The sequence below is a fragment of the Beta vulgaris genome, chromosome 7 (assembly GCF_026745355.1).
Source record: "Beta vulgaris subsp. vulgaris cultivar EL10 chromosome 7, EL10.2, whole genome shotgun sequence".
NCBI classification, from domain to species: domain Eukaryota; kingdom Viridiplantae; phylum Streptophyta; class Magnoliopsida; order Caryophyllales; family Amaranthaceae; genus Beta; species Beta vulgaris.
The window spans coordinates 59,298,923-59,311,434 of record NC_079208.1 but is presented as its reverse complement, the minus strand read 5'-3'; the positions used below and the strand labels follow the sequence as shown (position 1 = coordinate 59,311,434).

General features: G+C 33.5%; 1 protein-coding gene across 1 annotated transcript; it reads right to left on the bottom strand.

Moving 5' to 3' along the window:
* Positions 1 to 2,547: 2,547 nt before the first annotated feature.
* Positions 2,548 to 6,639, bottom strand: LOC104900203 (cation/H(+) antiporter 4). Its single transcript, XM_057396317.1, has 3 exons — positions 5,938 to 6,639; positions 4,217 to 5,266; positions 2,548 to 3,878 (listed from the first exon to the last, which is right to left on the bottom strand). The coding sequence occupies exons 1-3, from the start codon at positions 6,124 to 6,126 to the stop codon at positions 2,712 to 2,714; spliced, it is 2,406 nt and encodes an 801-aa protein (XP_057252300.1). The 5' UTR covers positions 6,127 to 6,639; the 3' UTR covers positions 2,548 to 2,711.
* Positions 6,640 to 12,512: the final 5,873 nt, after the last annotated feature.

Below are 12,512 nucleotides of genomic sequence, written 5' to 3'. Positions count from 1 at the left end.
CGTTGTTTGACCATATGCCAATAAAACTAGAAAATACAAAAAGAAAAGGGAAACTAACGTATGGAGTTACCAAACAAGGTCAACAATATGTTTTTTTAAAAAAAATTGGTAAGAAGAAATGTTAGAAATCCTCTGTATTGCCCTCGCACAAGGCCCCCATCCAGAAGCCCATTACAAGCCAGACACCCCCAACTCCCCTTCCCCCCACTAAATTCCAAGCAAATGCTTGGGGTAGGAATTGAACCCTATACCTTGCTGGAGAAGATAGAAAAACTCACCACTTGAGCCAACCCCAATTCCTAGGTCAATAATATGTTGATGCGAATTGTTTTTATTCAATATTATCAGATACCTTGAAAATACTGAATAGAAACGTCGGTTAAGAGTAGAGGTGATCATTTTGGCCCGGTCCGGCCCGATTCTGGGCAGAATTTTTCGGCCTGTGGTTGGGCCTGTCCCAATTTTTTTTGGCTTTGGACGGGTTTTGGGCAAGCCAAAAACGACCTTTCAGTCTATTTTTTTGACCCGCCCCGATTTTGGCCCGAAATAGCAGGCTTTACACAAAAAAATTCGGCCCGGCCAATGGGAATTTTTTTTTTTTTACAGCGGCCCGGCCGGAACCCGTCCGGCTATAATCACCTCTAGTTAAGAGTTAAGATGTGATTTAATGGTACTAGGATTAACATATAATTACATTATTGCTTAAAGTAGGAGAATTAATTAACATAAACAATTATTTTTAGTTAAATAATATTTGATTAGTAGGTGATGCTATTTCATTTACCATATTATTTTATTATTATTAGCAACATGCATTTTTGTTTGACTTTTTTTAATTTTTTTTTAATCTATAAGCTGCTCCATTTTTAAAATTGGGTCGTTAATTAAAACCTAATCCATCTATCTACTATTTTACTGTAAAATATTTTTATTTCCTTTAACAGGCATGGAAAAAGGCAATGTTGCAATGAAAAGATATCGAATGTATGTGTACTAACATAAGTACATTATATATTAGCGGGTGTTTATAAAGCATACAAAACACAAAAAGTGGTTAAATAACGACAATTCTACGGTATGATGTAATGCAAACAACCTGGCAAATTCATAAAACCATATTTATGTTTATGGAAACTTCAAACTTCACATGGATTCTTCATTTCTTCCTGTTTGCTCGCTCACTATACGTCTATTTCCTTCTCCTACCCATAAATAATGTTTTCGGCAATCATTAAAATCCTTCTATCTACGCAAACTTCCCCAAATCACCACTTACTTCAAAGTTTTTGGGTAAATTAAGAAAAGCTCATCACTTTTAGCACATTTTCAGATCAAAATAAATATGTTCGATTCTCGAGTCAAAACTTGTGACATAAATTAATTATTGAGGAGTATTTATAGGGGTGAAAGTTCGGTGCGCAGTTCGCATTATTAGAGCCTAATTCAATTTGATTCGAACAAAATTTGGATTTCAATTTTTCAACCCGATTCCAAACCGATTAGAGTTGTAATCTGATTTAATCCAATCCGAATTTTCATACTCTAGATTGGATCTGATCCGAAATCCGATTTTTTTATAACTCTAGTTTTTCGATGAAATAAATTAAGCAAAACATCAGCCTAGTAGATTTTGGAAATGAGGAATTAAGTGCTATTAGGGATCTGAGGGAAGGGTTGAAGAGATACGCCTATTGGGCTATGTACTAGGCTTTTCTAAAAAAAAATTTAGTTTAATACTTAAGCCCAATTCAGATACATAATACAAGGCATATTATTATTCGATTATATTGGAATTTTGGATACAATTATCCTCAATCCAATCCGATCCGAAAATCTAATTTTGCAACAAATCAAATAAATTTAATGAACTATCCTAAAACTTCATATGATCGATTAAATCCATAGTCATGATTACTCTCCACGCTAAAATAGCATGTCACATTTGAGTTCAACAAGTCAATGTAGAAAACCATAAATAATTATGCTCCAAATTTTAAAGAATCAACATTTTTAAGGTTAATGTTGTAAACAGTTTTTTTTGGTGATTCGAGTAAATTGAGGAAAAGGGATCAATCTACAAACTAGAACGGTTAGATCCATAATGTTTATGGCCCAGTACAAGTTTATATGATTATTTGTATGGATCATGAGACTACATGCTTAGGTTGTATTAGTTGGTTGGATTTGATCTTCTAATTATGTTCTTCCCACCCCAAGAAGATGGTTTCGAAATTACGTATGAACAAGCAGTTATATATCGAACGCAGGGTCGTCTCATGAAATTAGGGCCTGTGCTAAAATGAATTATAAAGATTAAATTTTTGGTGAATAGAAGAGACGGAAAAGTTATCAATGGGGCTTTTTTGGAGAGTAGGAGAAGAAGAAAAATACCAAATATAAATTAATCTCTTAAAATTGTAATTAGATTTAAGTTTTCTTTTATTTTTTTCTTTAGACGGACAACTAATAAAATTGGGTCTTTATATTTCGGGGGTCTTGTGCAGTTGTTCACCCTGCACATGAGTGACATGACATTAGCGCCTCTGATCGAACGTGTTGACGTACCTGTATCTTCATTGAAGCCATATTTAAACCAAAGAACTACAAATTAGATCAAGGAGTATAACTTTGTACCATAAAAACTCTTAATTGTAAGATCAATACCACAAAATTTTGAACTTATGTACAAGTTATTAAAAGATCACAACCTCTTAACTATGCTTGTAACCTTTTAATGTCCATTGTTTTTGCCGTTGAACCACCAATATCGACGTCTTACCAGGGAAATCCGGCGACGCTAGCATATCTCCGAGGATACCAAGTTCCCTTACTTCACTCCATTGTTGTAAACCAGAAGTTTGAGGACAATCTAAATTATGTCTTCTTCCTACAATAATAAGATCAAATTCTTCCGCAAGAGACCTTAACATTTTTGCAGTTTGTGAACCATCTTGAACTTTTTGCTCTGAATACTTAAATTGTGGGTTAACTTTCTTATACTCTTGAATATCTTGTAATGTTTTAGAATCAAGCTCACTTAGCTCACTTTGATCACCATAAGAAACGAGTCGAATAACGAGCACCCATACCTTAAATGAGGCCATACGCTTAGCATATGCTACTGCTTCTTGATCATCTGTTCCTCCTAACAAAATTACTGCTGCAGAGAACTCATTTTGCTGGTGCACTGGCGATTGCACCACTACTGAGGTCAAGTTTGAGGACTCGGGTATGGGGAGCTTGAATGTACCTCTGTTAATAAATATTCCGACTGAGCATGGAGCTCGTTCAAGGATGTTACTGTTGAGGACGCGCTGAGCATGATCCTCAAACTCGATGGATCCATCGAGAATACTTAGTTTTCTATGGAATGGTAAGATGATAAGTGATGCCAAATTGTCAAGTGCTAGAGTGCATATATCATCATGCATTGCCTTAGGTGGTGTAACTGTTGTAAAGAAGTGAATAAAGAGGTCTTCTTCCATGCTTGCTCTTTGAATTAATGAGTTAAAAGCTGAGATTACATCTTCAGAATAAGACATGTTTTCTGATTCATTTCCTTCTTGTAAGTCATGAGATATGAATATGGGTTGTGCTCTTCCTGCGAGTTTTATAAGGTGTAGAACATCGACAATCATGTGGTTTGTGGTTGGATTCGAAAGCGCGAGGAGGTGAATGAATGGAGGTACATTATCTGGTCTACTAACGCAACACAGAACTCTTAGATGAGCTTCAAGGTTGCAACTTACTATATCTCTGTTTTCATATCCTGCATATTTTCTTTGAGGTTGATATAGAAACTTTATGATGATTGGTACTATAATTGCAACACCAATTGTGACAAGAATTAAGTAGGCATATGTTGAGTCTCCAATTAGCTGCCAAAAGTAGAAATTACTTCATGTTAGGATTGAATATGGTGCAAGACTGATAAAACTAGAATAATTGATGTCAAAATCTACATCGATACAAATCTAACATGATTTCAAATGACTATCTCTTTGAAAGACTATCAAAGTTTTGCAATTTTGACGTAAGTGTGAAAAACAAAAGATAGGTAGGAGTAGTATTTTTGTGTTATCAGTTTCCAAATTTTAAACATGATTAATATAAGTATGACTGATCTTAAATTCATTATCTGAACATATATGATATGACCTTTTGAACTCTGAAAAAAGAAATCGAAAACTGACAGTATTATCGAACAAGAAGTTACCTGAGAATCAATAAACATGTTAAAGAGACCAATATCAACAATCCCTTTAGAAGACATAATAGCAGCAAGTGACAAGGCATCAGAGATAGCCATATCATAGTAAAATCCACAACCAATGCACACCAAGATCTTTGCAGTAAAACCAGATACAGTAACAAGTACTTCACCAAGTGTTACCTTATCATGAAAATTAATCTTAAAAACATTAGCTCTTATAGCAGACATTGTTATCAAAAATGGCTGAAGAATCCCTGAAACAAATGTATCAAATTTATTTACTATAGATGATCCTAAAGGCGGTCCATCTGGTACTGCAGCTCCCATCACAAAACAACCAACTATCACAAACTCTCCACTTATATCAGTTAAAATTCCTCCTACTAACATCAGTAAAAATATAAGAATCAAGTAATTATCCTTCACTTGTTTTCCTTTTGGTGTCTTTTTTATGATTCTTTTCATCCAAGGCCGAAAAATGAAGAACACAGCTAGGAAAAACACAATGAGCCCAACAACACGGTTGCCAATATTTACCATTACTTCCTTTTTCTTGTGTTCTTTTAGCAATGCTATTGTACTAAGCACACTCTTTGCAACTAATGTGTGTGTAATTCCTGCTATTTCGCCGATTATGCCACATGATAATGCTAATCTACCAAGCTCAGAGTTAATGAGCTTAAGATCACTAAGAAGAACAGCAATTACTGGAAATGTAGATAATGCTAGGACTGATGCACTTGAAGTTAGCTCACCCATTTTCTTGTCATTGTTGCCTAAACCAGCAAATTTACCATATACAAGTGCAGATGTTGTGCTTGAAATGCTGGTGAAAATTAGTACTAGTAGACCAATTATGATGGGTTTTTTACCAGTTTTCTTGATGATGGTAAAATCTGTTTTTACCGCGATTATGAATATTGAAAGAGAAAAACCCAACATTGATATAGATTTCCATACTTCATCACTTGTCTCTGGAAATATGAGTTCATGAATTGTCTTTAATAACTTGATTTTTCCCATGAATATTTCTGGCGAGAGAAGAACACCTGCCTATATATATATTGTCAAAACATAAATATTACCATTATTATCAACTTTATGATCGATATGAAGATTCATAGTTCACACTAATGTTGTAACATGTACTAATATATAATCAATGTAAAGTCTCATAACATTTCTTACATTAATCCCTACATGAAAAATTGCAAAACGATGGTCGTGGGTTATAAACGTATATTTTCAGCTTTATCTTATCAATTACCTTATTGATTTCAGCAACTTATCAGTTTCAGTTAACTTATTAGTTTTGGTTTATTTTCATATAGTATTGCAAAACAGAGCCATTATCAATTGATTTCAATAGATTTGCGACTGATTTTAGCTGACAAAATAGAAGAATCTTACCGATCTAGGTAAGTAGAACTTTTATGAGAAGTTTTTCTCTTCATGATCAACCAAGGAACTTTTATCACTTATTCCTAGGAAATAGAACTTCGAGGAAAATACTAGTTCCTAGGAAATACTAATATCTACCTACAATCAAACGAGGCCTAAATAAAGTTTTTTTCTTGTAGTGAACAACTGAACATAGATAAACTAATGTATATAATATTTACCGGGATATTATTACTTACAATATACATTGACAATAATGTAAGAAAAACTGAAAATACAATAATGTAAGAAAATATAGGAGTTAAGGTAAAATGAGAACATACTATTAATTGGGACACAAGAGGGGGAAGGCCAAAATGCTTGAAGAAACTATGATGTATGGCTTGAGTTAGACAGTAGACAACAAACATTTGAAGTTGCAATATCATAGAAGGGAATTCCACCAAGTGTTCTTTAGGGTACCATGGTGGTACTCTCATGCAAAATGGTTGCTTTATTGATGTAGAATTCATTTCTATTTTAGTACTTTTGTCAAAATTGATAAAATGGAATAATCCCTGTCTTATGTCCCTCTTTTAGGGGTACGTACAAGTTCATGCACGTTTTTAGCCCTATAGGCTATAGCCTTTCCTTTTCCCACCCCGAATAATAAGTCGGGGTGGGATTTTAGGAGATCGAGGTAGCCTTAGCTAATTAATTTGATCCTCTCAACTTTTTCTGTAATGATGTATATAAATTTGTGTTTTTGCAATCCCTTTACAAAAATCTTCCTTTTTCTCTATGGATGAAGGAAGAGTTAACAAATTAGGGGATCACGAAAGAGATAGAGAGGGGATGAGGAGGAGGATGATAATCACAGAAAAGAAACAGGAAAATCGAAAGAAAAGATGGTGAAAAAAAAGAAAAAAACTTAATATTGATGGCCTTTATATTCATGTTTACTATATATGGGTGGTGCCATTTTGTCTTGTAACAACACTATAAATGGTAGATAAAAGATCATATGTATGAATCATCTGTTCAATGTCTTTTCAAAAACATCTCCCAAGAGAAGTTGGTTATTTAGACTATAGCTAGGAATTGTTCCAATTGTTTATGAAAAGACTAATTAATATACACTTTGAATATAAGATTAATTGAGAGAGTTGATTCTAATTTCTAATTAACATTCCATCCATCTTCCTAAATTTTACTCACCGATTATCTAAGGGGCTAAAAAATTTGACCGTCATCTTTTTCAATTAATATATGGAAAAGAATAATTATGTGAAATTTTGTAAATATTTTTTAATGTATATATATTTTCATAATTAGGGATGATAGGCTGTCGTACACCCGTCAAAAATAATTCCTGCAAAACCTTCTAACAATGTAGTAGGGTAAGTAGGGTCGAATCCACAGAGAGATGGTCGTTTTAATCTAACTTCTAATATATGGAGAAACTAAACAAGATCAGAAATATGTGAATTAAGGTTCTAAACTAATAAATAAAGAAAATCAAACTAAAAAGGATCTAGGGCAATGGTTCACCATGTTTATAACTATAATATATCAAAATATCATCAATAATTCAATCAATCAGATATCTAGAGCACGGATTAATCCTTGGTCAGGCATTAACACTCTCAAATCAACATATGCTAGTACGATCGCTCAACATAATCAGATTTGCTAATTGTAGGTAAGCCTCTAAAGAGTACTATCTCTCGATCTATGACTCGATATTAACAATATTTAATCAAACAATTGATCAGGTTGCAAGATTAACAATAAAACACTAATCAATTAGAGAAATCAATAATTAATCAAACCATGAATAAATATCAATCAATAATCATATCATATAAACATGGATTCCCAAACCCTAGAAATAAAAATTACTCAATCATGAAATAAAAAAATAAAAACTACATCTAGAAAGAGAAAGGAAAACATAATTAAAAGAAATCAATGAAAGAGATAGAATGAAATAATAAAACTAATGAATTAAAGATGAACATGAAAAACTAGGGTTTAACTAAAGAGAGGGGAGAAAAAGAGGAGAAGAAACTAAACTAAACCTCGAAGAAAATGAAAAATAACGTGAAAGGGGAGGAGAGAGAAAAAGCATCAAAACTAATCTAAATAATATCTTTTAACCTAATATGACTAGGAAAGTAATTTACAAGATAATGAAAGTCTTAATTAAATCATTAATACGGCATAACTCCTTGACTAAAAGTCTTCTCGGGGCGTGCCACCTATCGTTGGAAAGCTCTTCAAGTCTAGTTTCCAAATATGCTGGAATTACTCAATTCTAATAAGCACATCAGAAGTTATGATCAGAAGAGTAGACGTGACTCTTTTTTCACATTTCTTCTAATGATTTTCCGCTTCGTTTTCGCTCGAATTCGTACTATAAAATATCTATGACGATCCTTATGCATTGTAGCTTCCCTCCAAGTGCTCCTAATCCTCAAGCTTAGCTAATCATACTCCAAATACGTTATCAATGCCTGAAATTCATCAAAAACAAGAAAACATACCGAATAGGAGTAGAAAATCATAACTTAAGAATATAATGCAATAATGAACCTAAATATGAAACTAAATGCTCTAAAATGCAACCTAAATGCACCTAAAAATTATATATAAATATGACTTATCAAGGGACATATGCACATTGTAGTTAGTGCTCAGATTTGCAAATTTTGGAAACTTCTTACACAAAATTTGTGAATTTTAGTAATTTTCTTATAAGATTATAATTGTACCATATTTTTATGTTATAAAAATTGTTAAGAAGAAATCGTCTGAACTGTCTTCGTACAGGGCTTCTACCCAGAGGTCCGACTAACTGTACCATATGAACTCAATAAAAAATTATTTATTTTACTCCGAACCATCCCGACCTAATTGTAGTAGTTTGGGCATAAATTTCAATCAGGGTTCAATTCGATCCCTTAGCTTAATTTGAACTCTTTGGACAAAGCCGTCCGGACAGACCGACCCTTGATCGCCTTGAACTTGGTGTCCTCGCTTCACAAATTAGTGCCAAAAGTTTAGTGATAATATTAACATGTAACCTAAAGCTATATATGCAATAATGCAAAGGTCGCGCTGGCACGATCGAGTTGCCCTATATAATTGCCATGATAGGCACAATGTTGAGTTGTATATTAAGTATATGTCATTTTTGAAAATCCATACGAGTTCGATAGCATGATGGGTCGCCAATTATTTCAGCCTCTTGATTATATTAATAAAACTTACCGGTACACTTTCGGACTAGGCTAGGTCATACATGATCATCTCTTACCTAAAAAATTAATAGTTTTGTATAAATACCATAACCACCACCTAGCCACCACTACCACCACCTCATGTCAGCCCCCACCCCTTCCCCTACAATCCCACCAATCCACCATTAACACCCCCACCCTAGTACCCTACCCCACCGCACCCACCCATGTCACCTCCCTAGTCCCCCCAAACACGACAGTCTAGCCCAATAGCCACCCACGGCACGCGCAACTACCTTTTCCCTCTTTCTCTTTCTCAACCCCTCCCCCAATTTATAGGGTTCACCATGGAATCGAGGAGGAACCGAAATTGAAAAAAAAAAGATCCGTTCTATCATGGTAGAAGTGAAATTTTCTTTTGGTTCATGCTAAAAAAATCATAAATTTTTGATAACTTTGAGGTAAAAAAAAATACGGGTGTTGTCTAGTAAACACGTATATACAACATTTATCATTTAATTTGTTATGTAATATTAATAGTTTTATGTACACCAGTTGTCATTTACTTCTTTTTTTAATTGCAATATTGGGGTTTGCACATGGATCAAGTAGAGGAGAGAAATAGAGATAAAAAGAAAACCTCATATGCTAGGAGAGAAAAAGAAAAAAACACATCTTTATTATATAAAGATTTTTTTGCGAACTTTGATGTCCATCCTTTTTGACAAATATACCCCAATTTATTATATAAAAAAGGGGAAACCGATCTAACAAACTACAAAGTATAAGGCAGATATCACTCATCCTCTGACTTCAATTCGCACGTGTATCATGCATATAAGGTTAGTTGCTAAAAATAGAAAGGTTGCAAGTAATAAAAAAATTTCTGAAGTAGAAAATGTTGCAAGTAAAAAAAAAAAAAAAAGACAATAACACTACTATTTCTAGAAAACAACATAAAGTTTATTCATTTTATTCTTTTTTACTCCCTCCGTCTTTTTTTATTTGCTACAAACACTTTTTCACAAAAACCAAGGAGGGAGTGAGGACCATTGACATAAATGGAATTAACAAAAAAGAAAATAGGTAAATTGTGGGACCTATGTATTATATATGGAAACATTTACAAAATCAAGAAGGGAGTGATGATAAATTTGTAAATAAAGTGTGGGACATATGTACTATATATGGAAATATTTGCAAATGTAGCAAATAAATTGAAACATCCCTAAATGGCAAAATGTAGCAAATAAAAATAAAAAAAGACGGAGGGAGTATTATTAAAACTTACTTTATTTTCTTACAAAAATGTAATAGGATCAAGAAACATCATTTTGTCTAGAGAATTTAGGCATTTCTCCAAGCACTACGTACCGCGTTTTGCGGATGCCAAAATTTTAGAAATTTCCTGTGCAATTTAAGAATATAACGTCGGCACACGTCGCTATTTTTCACTTGTTTACAACTTTGTAAATTTCGTTATTTACTATTTCACTTGTTCGGTTGTTTTTTTTTGATTAAACAGTAAAAATAATTTTTGTATGAACATAACTTTGCAAACTCAACAGTAAAGTTCCGAAATTCACCAAATTAGCAGATGAAGAAACCCTAATTTCCGATTCAATTTCTTCAGTTAAAGCTCTAATTTCCAATCCTCAGTGTAGTTTCTTTCAATTTAGCGCTTACATTATTTCAATTTAGGGTTTTTATGACTAATTTCTCCCTAAATTTTCATGCTAATTTTTGAATTTATCTTTGAATTTATTGTTTACAATTTACAGGTGATGAGCTGCAAAATTAATGGGCTTTGAAGTTGTAGTTTTGGGCCCAACATCGATAGGGACCAACAGAATTGGGCCTACTGAGAAAAAGCAGATTTGAGATGAACCTACCAAAAATGGAGATTGTGTGGCTAACATCAATGATATGAATATGAAAGATGTGGTTTGATGGAGAGATGGAGAAAGGCACTTGACAATCACAAGCAGATAAGAGCTAGAGCTATCTTGTGTTTCTTTATTTAGTTTGTTGTTTAGGTTGATGGATTTCTTATTATTGCACGTGGTTTGGGCCCCTCTTTGAAGGAGATTTTTGGCAACTATATGTGATTTGATATTTTTCTGTTTTCGTACGTCCGCAGATTAGATCTTACAAAAATGTTTTGCGTGGATCGGGTTCACACTATGCACTCGTATTGACTTTATCACACATAAACGGACTATATTAGAAAAAAATAGCTCGATTATATTGTACAAAAACCGACTATTTCAGAAAATTGACTATCATGCAAAAACATACTATATAAAAAGTGACTATCTCAAGCTAACTAAACTATATAATGGTTTTTGATGGTAGAAAATAAGTTATTGTGAATCCAGTTCATTCAAGTTTTTTGGCAGATCTTACTTGTGCATCATACTTTCGAAAGCACGTGGTGAAGCCAGGCTTGTTGTGGATGGGGGCCAGTTTAATAGAGAATTCTAAACATGGTTGTTAAGGGAAGCCAATTTGCCTATAAAACAAGATATAACCATTGATTTTCTTCAAATCTATGTTGGGGCTGCAGGGGCCATGGCCCTCTTAGGCCCAACATAGCTTCGCCCCTGGTTTTGAGTATAAGATATACTGTTCAAATTATAAAGAACATATATTGTATACAAAATAGCATTGAGATTTGGGTTGACTCAAGTTGTGAGCTTTTCCATCTACCCTATGAAGTCTAGGGTCCAATTCCTACCCCAAGCAATTTGTTGGTGCAGCCTAGAGGATTTATTCTTGTTTATTAAAAAAAAAAAAATCATAATTAGAAGAGTTTATATTGCACATCATGCTTCCGAGTATACTATCAAGCCTTTGTGTGTAACACTACTATTATGATGTGTATGTCAAATAATTTACTTTGTTAAGTGTTAACAGACAAGAAAATAAATAGACACTGTTATTGTTAGAGATTATATATTGTGTCCTCTCTTGAGATGAAATTACAATTTTATATGGAGTTTGATTTCATTAAATGGTATGCTGACAAATATGTTGAGATGTGGTTTAATATATTGTATGAAGTAGTTTCATAATCTAGATTAATTGTAATCATTGTAATTGTATGTTTACCCTTTAGTGAAGACGATTTAATCAACATAGTGGTCGATATAATTGGAAGTCCGAAGAAGTTATATGTTTTTCGATGATGTCCTCAGCAATTTAATATTTTTAACTATGGATGACAGTTGAAATTGTTACAGTGGTGTTTATTTTCAACTTTCTAGAGATGTGAAGTTATGATCATTAGTTGGCATTTTGATGTTAAACGCAATCGCTAGCATTACCTTGTGTGCGTTCTATTAAGTTCTTAAGACATTAGCTACTGGTACATATATTTCTACAATTATTATGTGGTTCTCCGTAGAGTATTATGTGCATGGTGTTCCAAATGAATATGCCCTTTGTTCGAAGTGAACATGATCTGTTGATCCTTATCCTTCATGACTATACAGCATAATCGTTGCGAATATATAGCATGTTCATTATTAGTCTACATTGAATTAGAGAAGTATTTGGTTATTGGGTAACATAGCACATTTGTTTTTGCAAAATCAAGAATATATTCTTCTGCAGCACCATGCAAATGGTGGTCCCGAATGTAATTTACCCCATTCCCTGCCTTCTAGGACCCTGGG

Excerpts from the sequence above, each read along its gene's own strand:
- LOC104900203 (XM_057396317.1), bottom strand. The coding sequence starts at position 6,126 with ATGAATTCTACATCAATAAAGCAACCATTTTGCATGAGAGTACCACCA. Across the intron at positions 5,267-5,937 it reads CTCTTGTGTCCCAATTAATA|GCAGGTGTTCTTCTCTCGCC; the intron begins GTATGTTCTCAT and ends ATATATATATAG. Across the intron at positions 3,879-4,216 it reads ACATGTTTATTGATTCTCAG|CTAATTGGAGACTCAACATA; the intron begins GTAACTTCTTGT and ends TACTTTTGGCAG.